Source organism: Tiliqua scincoides, chromosome 4, assembly GCF_035046505.1.
Source record: "Tiliqua scincoides isolate rTilSci1 chromosome 4, rTilSci1.hap2, whole genome shotgun sequence".
Lineage (NCBI taxonomy): Eukaryota > Metazoa > Chordata > Lepidosauria > Squamata > Scincidae > Tiliqua > Tiliqua scincoides.
This window is the reverse complement of record NC_089824.1, coordinates 140,200,045-140,212,410: the sequence shown is the minus strand read 5'-3', so window position 1 is coordinate 140,212,410 and position 12,366 is coordinate 140,200,045. Positions and strand designations below refer to the sequence as shown.

At 41.9% G+C, this 12,366-nt stretch overlaps 1 protein-coding gene across 2 annotated transcripts in view; it reads right to left on the bottom strand.

Moving 5' to 3' along the window:
- Positions 1-12,366, bottom strand: part of TTLL7 (tubulin tyrosine ligase like 7) — a 78,950-nt gene that overhangs the window by 3,988 nt on the left and 62,596 nt on the right. For both annotated transcript variants that reach the window (XM_066623678.1, XM_066623679.1), the window contains exons 19-20: positions 6,792-6,952; positions 1,610-1,783 (exon numbers count right to left, since the gene is read on the bottom strand). In XM_066623678.1, the coding sequence (XP_066479775.1) occupies positions 1,610-1,783; positions 6,792-6,952 (335 nt within the window). The remainder of the gene's footprint in view (positions 1-1,609; positions 1,784-6,791; positions 6,953-12,366) is intronic.

The window sequence follows — 12,366 nt, the reverse complement described above, 5'->3', positions numbered from 1 at the left end:
GAGCTCAGCCAGCTGGTAACCCTTTTTGCAGGTCTGCTGTGTGTATTTGTGCATTGTCATGCAGAAGAAGCAGCGTCTCCTTGGTTCCTAATTGTTCTCCTCCTTCCCAGGTGATTATCTTCCTTTAAGGTTCTTCCTTTAAGGTCCCAGAACACAGTGGCCACACAAAGTTTGTTTGTCGAGTGTGCTATTCGGGCTGTTTGAGGAGTAACCTCTGTAAGACAACTGCAGTTCAAACAGACTTTCTCCAACAAGAAGGAAATGACCACTGTGTTCTGGGACCTTCAGGGAGGACAATCACCTGGGAGGCAGGAGAGTGGTTAGGAACAAAAGAAGAGGACCAGGGACTGCTTCTTCTGCATGACAATGCATGCACACACAGCTACCTGCAGAACAGGTTAGAACAGGTTACCAGCTGGCTGAGGCGGGGATGAAGAAGCTTGACCCATGACATGACAATTGCCTCAATTCAAATTCAGATGGAGATTGTATGGAGATGTAGTGTGGCCATGGTATTATTCTGAGCTGTAATAAAATGTTTTCCTTAACTCTTGATTTTTTAAGAGCCAAGTGGTACTTAGTTTCAGAATAGCCTTCGTATCTAAAATATCATTCACTTAGCTTTAAAGTTTTTAGTTTGTACTCTGCATTCAATAATCATATTTGTAGAAGAGGTATTCGTTAAAAATGGAAAAAATAAGAATGAAAATGGCAGCTTCTGTTCTAAAGCTCCCAAATAGCCAGAGCAGAAGAATTAAGCAGCACATTTCTCTGTTTCAGCTCCTTTAAGACATAAATCAGTGGTGCTTTATATTTTCAGACATTGGATACTGAACTTCCTGTTACACGTGGCACTTTGTAGTTTCATTTTAACACAGACACAGTGTGAATGCTGTGTCTGTGAATGCTCTACCCACAGTTGTAATCCTAATTGCTAAAATGTAAGCTACCAAGGCTCACACTAACCTGATGTGGGAGCACACTGATGTCACTGAATTGTGGGGATGCGGGGAGAAGGAAGGCATGGGAGTATATCTCAAAAGAGTTGAACTATATATTGCAGATTGCACCAGCACAATAATGTGAAATTCTCCCCTCATAAGTACATCATCTTTCCAGATACAGATATAAACCTTTTTTCAAACTAGCTTTTCTGAATTGCAGTGGGAAGGGCAACCTCTTCTTGATACTGGCTCGTAAGGACTCAAAATGGCAACACCAGAAGTGATAAAGGTGTTATTGAAGAATTTTATTATGCAGCTTCTGAAATGCCCTATTTCAGAAAACACTGTGTGTTTATATACACAGACTTCCCCATTCACTTAAGCAGATCCAATCCACCTGCATATTCCTTTGTGGGGACAGAATGAGCATCCTCACCATTGAAATGTGTGGGAAGCTTCTACAGGCCATGAATCTCCATGCATGAATCAAAGTCCTGTGTTGATAAACAACTGTTGTTTTGAGATGAAACATCTGTTGCACAACTTGTATTGTGCAACTTGAGATTGAAAAAGAAAAAAGAAGATAGCATACAATCAAATCCTTATAAAAACTGCATTCCTCTAAGGGCCAAAATATAGAAAGTCAAAATTGATGGAGCATATACCTTGTGTCATCCCAGTCAGGGTTAACTCCAGTGAGGGACCCTCTAGAATCAGTTGAATATTTGTAAACCACTAGCAGGCACTGTTTACAAAGCTCTACTATTCGTTGGCAACACTGGAGCTGATCAGCAGTCACCGTTTCTGTGCTTTTACTGAATATTGTCTCCCAGGAGCTCCTGTTGGCATGGAAACAGACATGACCTCATGTTTTCTGTCACAAATGGCAATCTAAAAAGCTTTACTGCTCTACATGAGAGATTTAGCCATGGAGAAGCAAGAGAAAGAACACATGACCTTGCCCATTTACCTTGCCCAGTAAAGAGCCTCCCTATTTCACCCACAGATGGTAGGAACTATAAATTAAGACATTAATCTTCATATTTGAAAAGGCCCACAAGCAGTTTTTCAGCAAGTACCTCAAAGCTTCTATGGCAGAATTGTTTAGGCTTAGCACAGAAAAGCCCTACTGATGTCCTTTCAAATGGTGCTTAGCACAAAATGTATAAGGAGCCGATCAAGGTTGAAGCAACAATCTGAAATCTTTGATGCTGCATCAAACCAATTAATAAACAAAAGCTGTACCAGAATAGAGATTTTCCTGTTGAATAGCCATTATATAAGTTGTGAGGGAAACAACATAAACACATTTTATTGGAATATAAAAGCCCAGAGTTACATGTCTGGCATATAACTCATTGTTGGGGAGATGGTCCTGCAGAATGAGAATCCAATATGTATTGCACTGGAAAAGCTTCAGCTGACAAAAGGGGGTGCTAGATGGAGAAATGAAGAGTGGGCTACATTGGGAATTGATGCAGTTTTTGTTATGTGAGATTCTGAATTGTGTCTTTGGTTATTTTCAACATAATTTCAATGTAGTCCGTCCCCCCCATCTTTCAAACCTGCCGTGATCTACAATGAAAAATAAAAGTTTCTAAACTCAGTGGGAAGCTCCCTTTCACTGAGGAACTCTCTCAAAAACTAAAAGTGTGAAAGGTGAAATGTTTCAGTTGTTCTCCCTGGAAGAAAGGAAAAGTTATGCTGCAGTAAAGATGCACTGCCTTCAATACTCCGAAGAACAACAGTGCTCTACTATAGCAACATGGGGAACTCTGACATATTTATGTATTGATTTTTTTAGGCTGCAATCCTGTGCACACTTACCTGGGAATAAGCCTCAAAGAACTTAGTGGGATTTACTTCTGAGTAAGAATGCACAGGATTGAAGAGTCATTTTTAGACAACTATATGCAAAAAGAAAAACAAAAACAACATTCGAACAGGAGGACTACAAATCAATACGAATTCCTAGGTCATAAATAGTATTTCTGACCATTGAGGTACAGTACTTGTTCTGTCTCCTGCTAATGAACTGGGTACTGAGGTATGAGAAACAGGAAGTTAGGTGGCAGAGTTGCACGTCCCTATGAAACTGGATTAGAGAGACTCTACAGATGTGCTTCAGTCGTGCTCAAGGGCATGGTTTATCACTACATCTAGAGTCAAAAAGGAACTTGCTCTTCTCTCTCACCAGAGTTTAGGAATGTTGGAAGTTTTCTTTCTTTTCCTACTGTGTGCATCTTCTGATGCTTCTTACTTTGTGGGGATCTCAGGGACCAAAGGATATTTTTTTTATATAGTTTGGTGCTACATCTGATGGATTTGTTTTTAAATTAAATATCAGCTGCTGGATGAGAGTATTATTCAGATTAGAACTGCAGCATGTGGGGAGAGGGCACATTTAATCCCATGGTACCAATGAAAATGCCATCCCCCACAAAGCTAATAGCTACAGACTCGGATTGAATCTTCTCTCTGAGGAAGAACAGCCACGTCAGTGAAATTTTTGTCAGGATCATGGCATAAGGAAAACTCTTATGAAAAGGGCTCCCTAAAGAAAAACCCTCCCCATGGTCACAATCCTTACTTCTACCACCGCCACCCCCTGTGACTGCTATTTAAGGTTGTTTAAAAAAAACAAACCCACAAACATACATTTATTCTAATGCGCAGTCTAGCGCTTACTGTTCTGGAACTATGGAATGGGTGGCAGGATGGACAAGGATGGAGAGGAAGGTTAATGCATGAGGCTTGCTCATGGCTCTGCCTTATATGAACGCGTCTCATCTCTGCTTCCAGCCTTCTGATTCTAATGCTGCTTTCTTACAACCCACTGAACAGTGCCACCACTCAAAAAGCTACCAATATGATAAAGGAACTTGCAGGTTACAACAGACAGTATTAAAAATAACCCTGAACACTGGGATTTATATTAAACTATAGGGAAAACTTCAAACATTATAATGCAGTACAATGTACTTCTTTCCTGAGTGGTTTTTAAAGGCAGAATCATCATAGCAGCAAAATCTCTTTGGTGTTTGCCAAAAGAGAACAGAGTGCCCTGGTACTATGCTGGGAGCCAGCTCCTTCAAAAACTGTTCATCCAACACATAGTACCAATCTCAGAATAAGCTAAGCAACAGAGCTGATCCAAATGTAGCAGTAGTTGGCAACCTTCAGTCTCGAAAGACTATGGTATCACGCTCTGAAAGGTGGTTCTGGAACATCGTCTAGTGTGGCTGAAAAGGCCGATTCGGGAGTGACAATCCCTTCCACACTGGGAGCAAGTGCAGTCTGTCCCTGGCCTGTCTCCCTGGCTATGGGCCTTCCTTCTTTGCCTCTTAGCCTCAGACTGTTGGCCAAGTGTCTCTTCAAACTGGGAAAGGCCATGTTGCACAGCCTGCCTCCAAGCGGACCGCTCAGAGGCCAGGTTTTCCCACTTGTTGAGGTCCACTCCTAAGGCCTTCAGATCCCTCTTGCAGATGTCCTTGTATCCAAATGTGTAAGTGGATCTAAGGACATTTTCACAAATGATGCCAAGAACAGGGTTTTCCTTTCCTGCACCTGCCCATTAAATCAAACAGTGATAGTAATCAAAATGTGCATTTGATTGGGGGGCGGGAGGGAATAACTCTCTTCTGCTCTAAAACATTAAAAAACAAATGACAGACAAAATGCTTTCTTAGCACCACTTGTGAAGGCATCTTGGAATCATCCTGGGATGTTATCTCATGGTATGGTTCCTGATCCCAGATCTCCCCAATCAGCTCCAACAACACACTGCAAACATAAAATGTCACATCATATGGACTCCATGATGGTGTGGATGACAACTTCCTATGCTTACAGAAGAGCAGCGATGACATTCAAAGTAACCATGTGATCCCAGTTACACTCTCAACATAGAACTGTAACATGTTATCATTGCAATGGGAGTGATCAAGCACTTTCATCAACTACGAGGGAGAAGCAATTATGTGGTTCCCAAATGACAAAGCAGTCCCACAGCTCAGCCAGGTGCCACTATCTTGAATCTTGTGAGATCTAAGATGGCAGCCCCCAGGAGAACAGGTAGGAAGGGCCACCAAGGACGGCCCATGGTGCCCCTGTGAGTGTGCCGCAACACCCTAAGCCAGTGGTTCTCAAACTGGGCCATTGCGACACCCCAGCCAGAGAACTCTGGCCTCTTCCCCCTTAAAGTGTGGGGAGGGGGGAGGCAGTGATACAATCGCCAGGATCGTGTCGCTCTGGAGGGGCACAGGGGCTTGGTTGGACTTACTACAGCCTGCTGCAGCTTCCTGGGGATGTGGGGAGCCCTGAGCCAGCCTCCGCAGGATGCCCAAAGCGCACTGACACTCAAAATAATGACCCATGATTTTCGCAATTGAAAACCAAAAGTGGGTTGCGATCATTATTTTGAGTGTTTCTGCATTTTGGGGAGCCTTTTGAAGGCTGGTGCGGGGCTTCTCGCACCCCCAGGAGGTTGAAGCAGGCTGTGTTAAGTCCAGCCAAGCCCCTGCGTCCCTCCAAAGCAACACAATCCTAGCAATCATGTCGCTGCTTCTCCCCTCCCCGCAAGGACTTTCAGTGGGGCTAAAACTTACTTTGAGTTTGAAAACCACTGTCCTAAGCTTTAGGGCCTAAGGAGTCATGACACGCACTTTGGGAACCCCTGCCATAAAGTTAGAGATTAGGCCCAACTATCACAGTAAATTTTAAATGTTTACGAAGAAAAAAGAAACATACAGGCTGAGTCTCATTATTTCGAGGGTTCCGTTTCCAGAATGCACTAAAGCAACTAAAACATGCACTAAAGCAAATCAATTTTAAAAGTTCCTTTGCTCCGGTGATTTAAAAACAGCCTTGCTGACCTTTAGAAATGCACACAGAGGCAATCAGTCTCTCTCCAGGCGCTCAGGCTTCACTAGGAGGCAGCAATCCCTCCCTTCACCACGAGCACCAGTGATAATCACTGCCATTGAGCCTTCTTTCACATGCTCGGGGGAGGGAGGAAGGAAGGAGTGAAGGCTGGAGAGAGAATGATTGATGGATTGTCAGCCTGCTGCCCTCTCTTGAATTATCAAAGGACTGTTTTCCTTTCATTTAAAGGGCCCTTCTCATCAGTGTTGAGATAGAAGAATCTGTGGAATCTGTGGATAATTATGTAATACCTGTAATCACTTGCCTGACTGTCTCTCTACAACAGTATAAAGCAGTTTTTTTAACTGTGATTTTAAAGGGGTGCATTTTTTCCCTTCTCTAGGGATCAGCACATTCCTTCCCATTTGCAGGGACCATTGGTGTTGAGTCAAATCTGTGTATAACAAGGTTGGACATGTATTTTCAGTAAAACAGATATACTGTGAGAAGTTAAAGACATCATGGATAGAGTTTGAAAATGATATTTTACTCAGAAGTAAGCCCCATTATGTTCAGTAATACTGAGGGTGTAATCCTATCTTACCAGAAAAAAACACCTCTAATCATGGCTCAAAGTATCAAAAAAAACTTTAGAAGCATTGGGGTGAGGAATTTGAGGGAAAGAAGAATTCCAGTTTCTCCAGAAGGTTGTAAAAGTGGCTTGAAATGCCGATCTTTCAAATCCTGCTTCTAAATTTTCCTCAACAAAGAATAAGAATGCTAACAGATTCCAGTAAGTACCATACTTATCAAGATCTCAGTTCTTGGAACACGGAGGTGAATATTCTGAGAAACCTGAGATTAGTAGACCATAACCAGTTCTAACTGGGAAAAATAAAGCAAAAGTAGTGACAGAAATAAAGAGCTGTGGTTTTTAGTTAAGGGGAAAAACCCCACAAGAGTTATTAGGTATATGGCTCTTACCCTGAATTGGAGAAACAATTCCATAGTCCTTGGCCGTGACTCCATAGCAGGCGATTAAACACACGATTAAAAAGTCGATACAAATGTAAACATTCAACATCTGAAATTCTCCAGACACGTTGCAGAACGGAACGAATACTTGCTTTCACAATATCTAAAACCTAGAAAAGAGTTTCATTGGGCAAATAAAAGAAAAGTTGAGGAAAAGTTTACAAAAAGAAAAATGATGCAACATTTTATTAAGCACTTAGAAAAGACTTATTTCCCACATTTTTATGCCACCCTTCCTCCATGGTGGTGTACACAGTTTCTTACGTCCTTTTATCCTCACCTCAACCCTGGAAGGTAAATGATGCTGATAGTGACTGGCCCTTGGTTCAGGAATCTTCATGGTTGAGCGGGGACTTAGGCCTGGAAATTCCAGGTCTAAGCCCAGCTCCCAAAACACTACAACATCCTGGTTAAAGCATGTGTCAAGTCTTAAAACTGAAGGTACTGAAAATACATTTTATAAAACAAATAAGAACAAATCAAAAATTTTATTAGGAATATGAGCTATGTTTTGTTCAACCATTTATTAAGTTGAGTTTCAGGAAAAGTGGTATAAATCTTTTAAATAAATGGGAAAATTTTTGAAGGGTTTGAAAAGTATACTCATAAGATGCACAGATTCCAACCAATGTTGAGCGCACACTATTTTCCTCTGAATTATGCTACAGTCATTCTTCCAGATTTATATAATTTGGATGGTAAATCCACTATGGAAGACATTTTTTGTTGAGATTAAGCTCAAGGGAAATCCATTCTGAAAATTTGGTGGATTAAAACTATACGCTAAAGCCAAAACGCCCAGTGATCTCAGCAACTTTTAGGATGCCTTGCAGCAGCAAAGTCCCTCATAAAGAATGACTTTGGGGGAGACTACTTGAGTTACATGGGAAACCCTTCATTTACGACAGTAAAAGAAAGCAGGACGAAAAGAACATCTTAAACAGCAACTGACACTATTCTTTTTTTAATGCTTTATTTGGCACTCTTGTATTTGGCCTATGAATGAAGTGGAAAAACATTACAAACAAAATAATGCTGCAGTGGTTTTTACTGAAGCGCTAATTTGCCTTCCCTACTTAGGTGCTTAAGAAAAATTCATAACGTGATCACCTATCTGGATCTGGCTAAAGATCTTTTAACAAACAAAATTTGGTGGCCTTTCTGGCACATAATGTGTTATTTAACAACACTATTTAACAATTTAATTTAATATCCAAAGGCAAGGATTTATACGAGCAAGCAACTACAAGGCATCAATTTTCACGTGACCGCATAAATCAGACCTAGACTGATGTGTAGGTTGTCAAACATAAGGCCCGCAGGCCAAAAGCAGCCCCCAGAAGCAATTTATCTGGCCTCTTTTATAATTGGGTTCTCCCAGCATGACAATTGGGCTCTCCCATACTTTGAAAATATGAATAAGATTTGTACATTTTCTCTTCCACCATTTGTAGCTAATGAATTTCTATGCGAGAAGAAAGTGCTTCTTTTTGGCCATCATCTACTTAACAATGTCACTTTCTGCTTTATGTTGTCACTTCCGGGCCTCATCAGGCACCAAAAATGCTAACTTTGGCCCTCTACATGAAAAGTTTGACATCCCTGGTGTAGAGTTTTAGAAGAGAAAGAAAAACTCTCTTCACATGAAACCAACTGCCTCAGGGTAGCAGCTACTTTCTTTCAATTCATTTCAGTGTTGACTACAAGTCATTGACTCACTTCTTGCTGCAATTAACTTATCAATTCCAATCTTCTGTAAATGAGACAGAGGTTCATAGGCTAAACAATGGAGCAACAGCTTCCACTCAACATCAAAAATGTGAAAGTGTAAGCATAAGATGATTGCAGGGACCATTCTGCAGCTGCAAGGCTAATTGTGTATGAATTAAACTAAGGACTCTGACTTCAAGAGGAAATTATTTAGGAAGGCAGACAGCAATATGCGGGTGGTAGATGGTACAGTACATGAATATTTCTTATCTTCTTTCACAACGCAATAGAAATGAATAGGTAATATCAGGGTGTACAAAACCCTGCATACCACTGGGACATTTATACACAGGTATTTAGAGTCACAAGGACAGCAAACATTGCACAATTTTCACATTAGTATTTTGTCCAGTCATTCTTACTTTCTCAACTGGGGTCTGAAAAAGAAAGAATATTTTGTCCCAAACATAGGAAAACAACCCTACGACAACATGCACAGGTTTCATCAGTCCAACTGACCAGTGTAATTAAAAAAAAAAAATCTTCTTCACCCTTTTGTTGCAAATTGTAGGTTTATTTTTTAAATTTTAAAATTGTTTATCCTGCTTTTCCATCTGCAAAGTGGGATGTCTGAGAGAGTAAAACAATAAAACTATACACAGTATCATCAAAATGCCAAAACAAATAGTACAGAATCCTCAGCAGAAACAAACCAATAGAGTAAAAGACTTGGGCAGATAACTGATGAAAAAGAAGGTGGAAGGATACTTAATGGTAAGGGACGTGCTTCATCAGAGGTGGGTGAAAATGATTTTATTTTTTCACAGATCTTGGTGTTTTCCAAAGTCAGAAGTGCAGAAAGGGGTGTTATGTGTTTTTATTCCAAGTTTACATTATAATTATAAATCTGAAAGTGTACTAGGTAGGTGATATAGGTCATATAGTGTGAGCAGATGCAGCCACAGTCATTATCCATGCAATCCCTCATTAAATAATAAATGAAAACCAAATCAAACACTTTATTTTTTAGCAGATTTAGGGTTTTTCTTTTTACAAAAACGAAAAGCGCAAAAAGCGCGTTATCACTATTTCCATCCACCTCTACACATGAGGCAGGGAGTTCAGTAAACTGAATTCTACTGAAGCCAATACAGTCCCTGGTGCCCATGTGTCAGACAAGCACAATGCCCAACACAATGCAGGGCCAAGCGCCAGGTGGAGGACACTACATGGTCCTCCCCAGAGCAAGGTAAGAGCTCCTGGAAGTGGCATGGCCTTTCAGGGTGGCAGGGAGGCATTCTGGGGGAGGGCGGGGTGGGGGAAGTGGTTCAGGAGGGTGGTGGGACCAGTAGAGCCCTCCTCCACCAGATCTTATCCTTCATATCAAGGTTCTCAAGTCTGCACTGGCAAAACAGTCAGCACAGACATGAGAAGCCCCACTGTAGGGCCTGGGGCTTTCCTTGGGGGAAGGAAACAAGAGTTCCCTTCCCCCAAGGAGACCCCTGGTAGCTTCCTGGATGCTGCAGGATACAGCAATCACCATTTTGGCACTGCTGTTCCTCCGGGCACTGGAACAGATAGGATTGGGCTGCCCTTCAAATAGCACCCCATTTATCCAAGTATGTTTAATAATTGCCAGGCCTCTTCAATAATCAAGGTTGCATTACCATCAAAGATTCTGGCATTCTAGTTATGCAGAGTATTACTGACACACACTAGTAAGCAAAGAAAAATCTAAACATTTAGTACATTTTCCAAATCCAACAGGAGCAATTGTTGGATATGCTCCTAAATCAAACCCTTCAAAAGCTTACAGATATATTTCCTACTGGCACCTGTTCTTTTTTCCCTAAGTAGTATGCCCCTGCAAGAATATAAAACACTAGGTTTCAGATCAGGTTGAGCCTGTGCTCATATGTCACATTTGGAAAAGCTTATACTGCAATGTCAATGTCAAAAGTTAAGCCATTTTTTTAAATTGCGTCCTTAAAAATGACTCTCTGATTGCTCAAAGAGATTAGGATTAAACACATGAAGAAGCCTACAGCAAGTTGCTGCTGCCAAAGGAAGTGAAGAGCACGCCAATGCTTCAGGTAGTATTAGCCCCCTGAGTCACCCAGCATGCCTGCGCAAGCTGAACAAAGTGCCGTTTTCCTTCATAACGACCTAGTATATCATCCTGACCCAGAGCATGTGCCCCGAGTACCACTTTATGTTTGTTAGCGGAAGAAAGCAGGCAGAGCTACTTTTTTTTTTTTGAATTAAAAAAAAGAACCTACAGGGAAAACACGGGATGATATGATTTTAAAAACAGGCACACACAAGAAACATTTGGATGTTTCAAATGTTAGTCCTGTTCAGAAGGTATTGTAACCATCCACAGTTACAGGGTTAAAGTGAACACGCTGGCAAGCGCTGTCCCCCTATCTCCCTATGTTGATGCAACTTCATAGCTCTGTCCCGTCCCCGTCCCCCGACCCCAAGACAGATCCTTCCTATGATTTAGAAACTGGCTGCACAAAGTTCATGATCAGGAGGAGCAACTCTCTCTGAGGACAGCATTTCCTTCTGTTGCTCCCAAGGAGCAGCACAGGGCTAGAGCTACGGAGCACATCAGCACCACTGCTTGCCAGCATACCCCCATCCCCCTGTAACTATGAATGCTATCCCAGTGGTATAGCTAGGTCATGTGACACCCGGGGCCCATAAATTTTTGTCGCCCCATATAACATAATTAATTAATTTTTCAAGTGATGTCATGGCTGGAAGTGACATCATCAAGCAAATTAAAACAAATAATTTTAAGCATATCACTATCAGGACCTACCTAGCTTTACAAGTCTAAATTAGACTTGCCTGACCTGACCATGAACCAAGACACGTTTGCTTACTCATGAGTAAATGCTTAGTTTCGTTTTCCATAGAGCTCAATAAATTTGTCAGCTTGGAGAGAGGGACTTCCTTCTCGGGTGTTTTTGGGGGGCTGCGTTCATCAGATCAGGACCATTCTGGTCTTGTTGGATTCCTCTCAGCCTAACCTTTCCTATGGGCTAAGTTCACATACCCGCGAGTAGAACATAAGAACATAAGAACAGCCCCACTGGATCAGGCCATAGGCCCATCTAGTCCAGCTTCCTGTATCTCACAGCGGCCCACCAAATGCCCCAGGGAGCACACCAGATAACAAGAGACCTCATCCTGGTGCCCTCCCCTACATCTGGCATTCTGACTTAACCCATTTCTAAAATCAGGAGGTTGCGCATACACATCATGGCTTGTACCCCATAATGGATTTTTCCTCCAGAAACTCGTCCAATTCCCTTTTAAAGGCGTCTAGGCTAGACGCCAGCACCACATCCTGTGGCAAGGAGTTCCACAGACCGACCACACGCTGAGTAAAGAAATATTTTCTTTTGTCTGTCCTAACCCGCCCAACACTCAATTTTAGTGGATGTCCCCTGGTTCTGGTATTATGTGAGAGTGTAAAGAGCATCTCCCTATCCACTCTGTCCATTCCCTGCATAATTTTGTATGTCTCAATCATGTCCCCCCTCAAGCGTCTCTTTTCTAGGCTGAAGAGGCCCAAACGCTGTAGCCTTTCCTCATAAGGAAGGTGCCCCAGCCCCGTAATCATCTTAGTCGCTCTCTTTTGCACCTTTTCCATTTCCACTATGTCTTTTTTGAGATGCGGCGACCAGAACTGGACACAGTACTCCAGGTGTGGCCTTACCATCGATTTGTACAACGGCATTATAATACTAGCCGTTTTGTTCTCAATACCCTTCCTAATGATCCCAAGCATAGAATTGGCCTT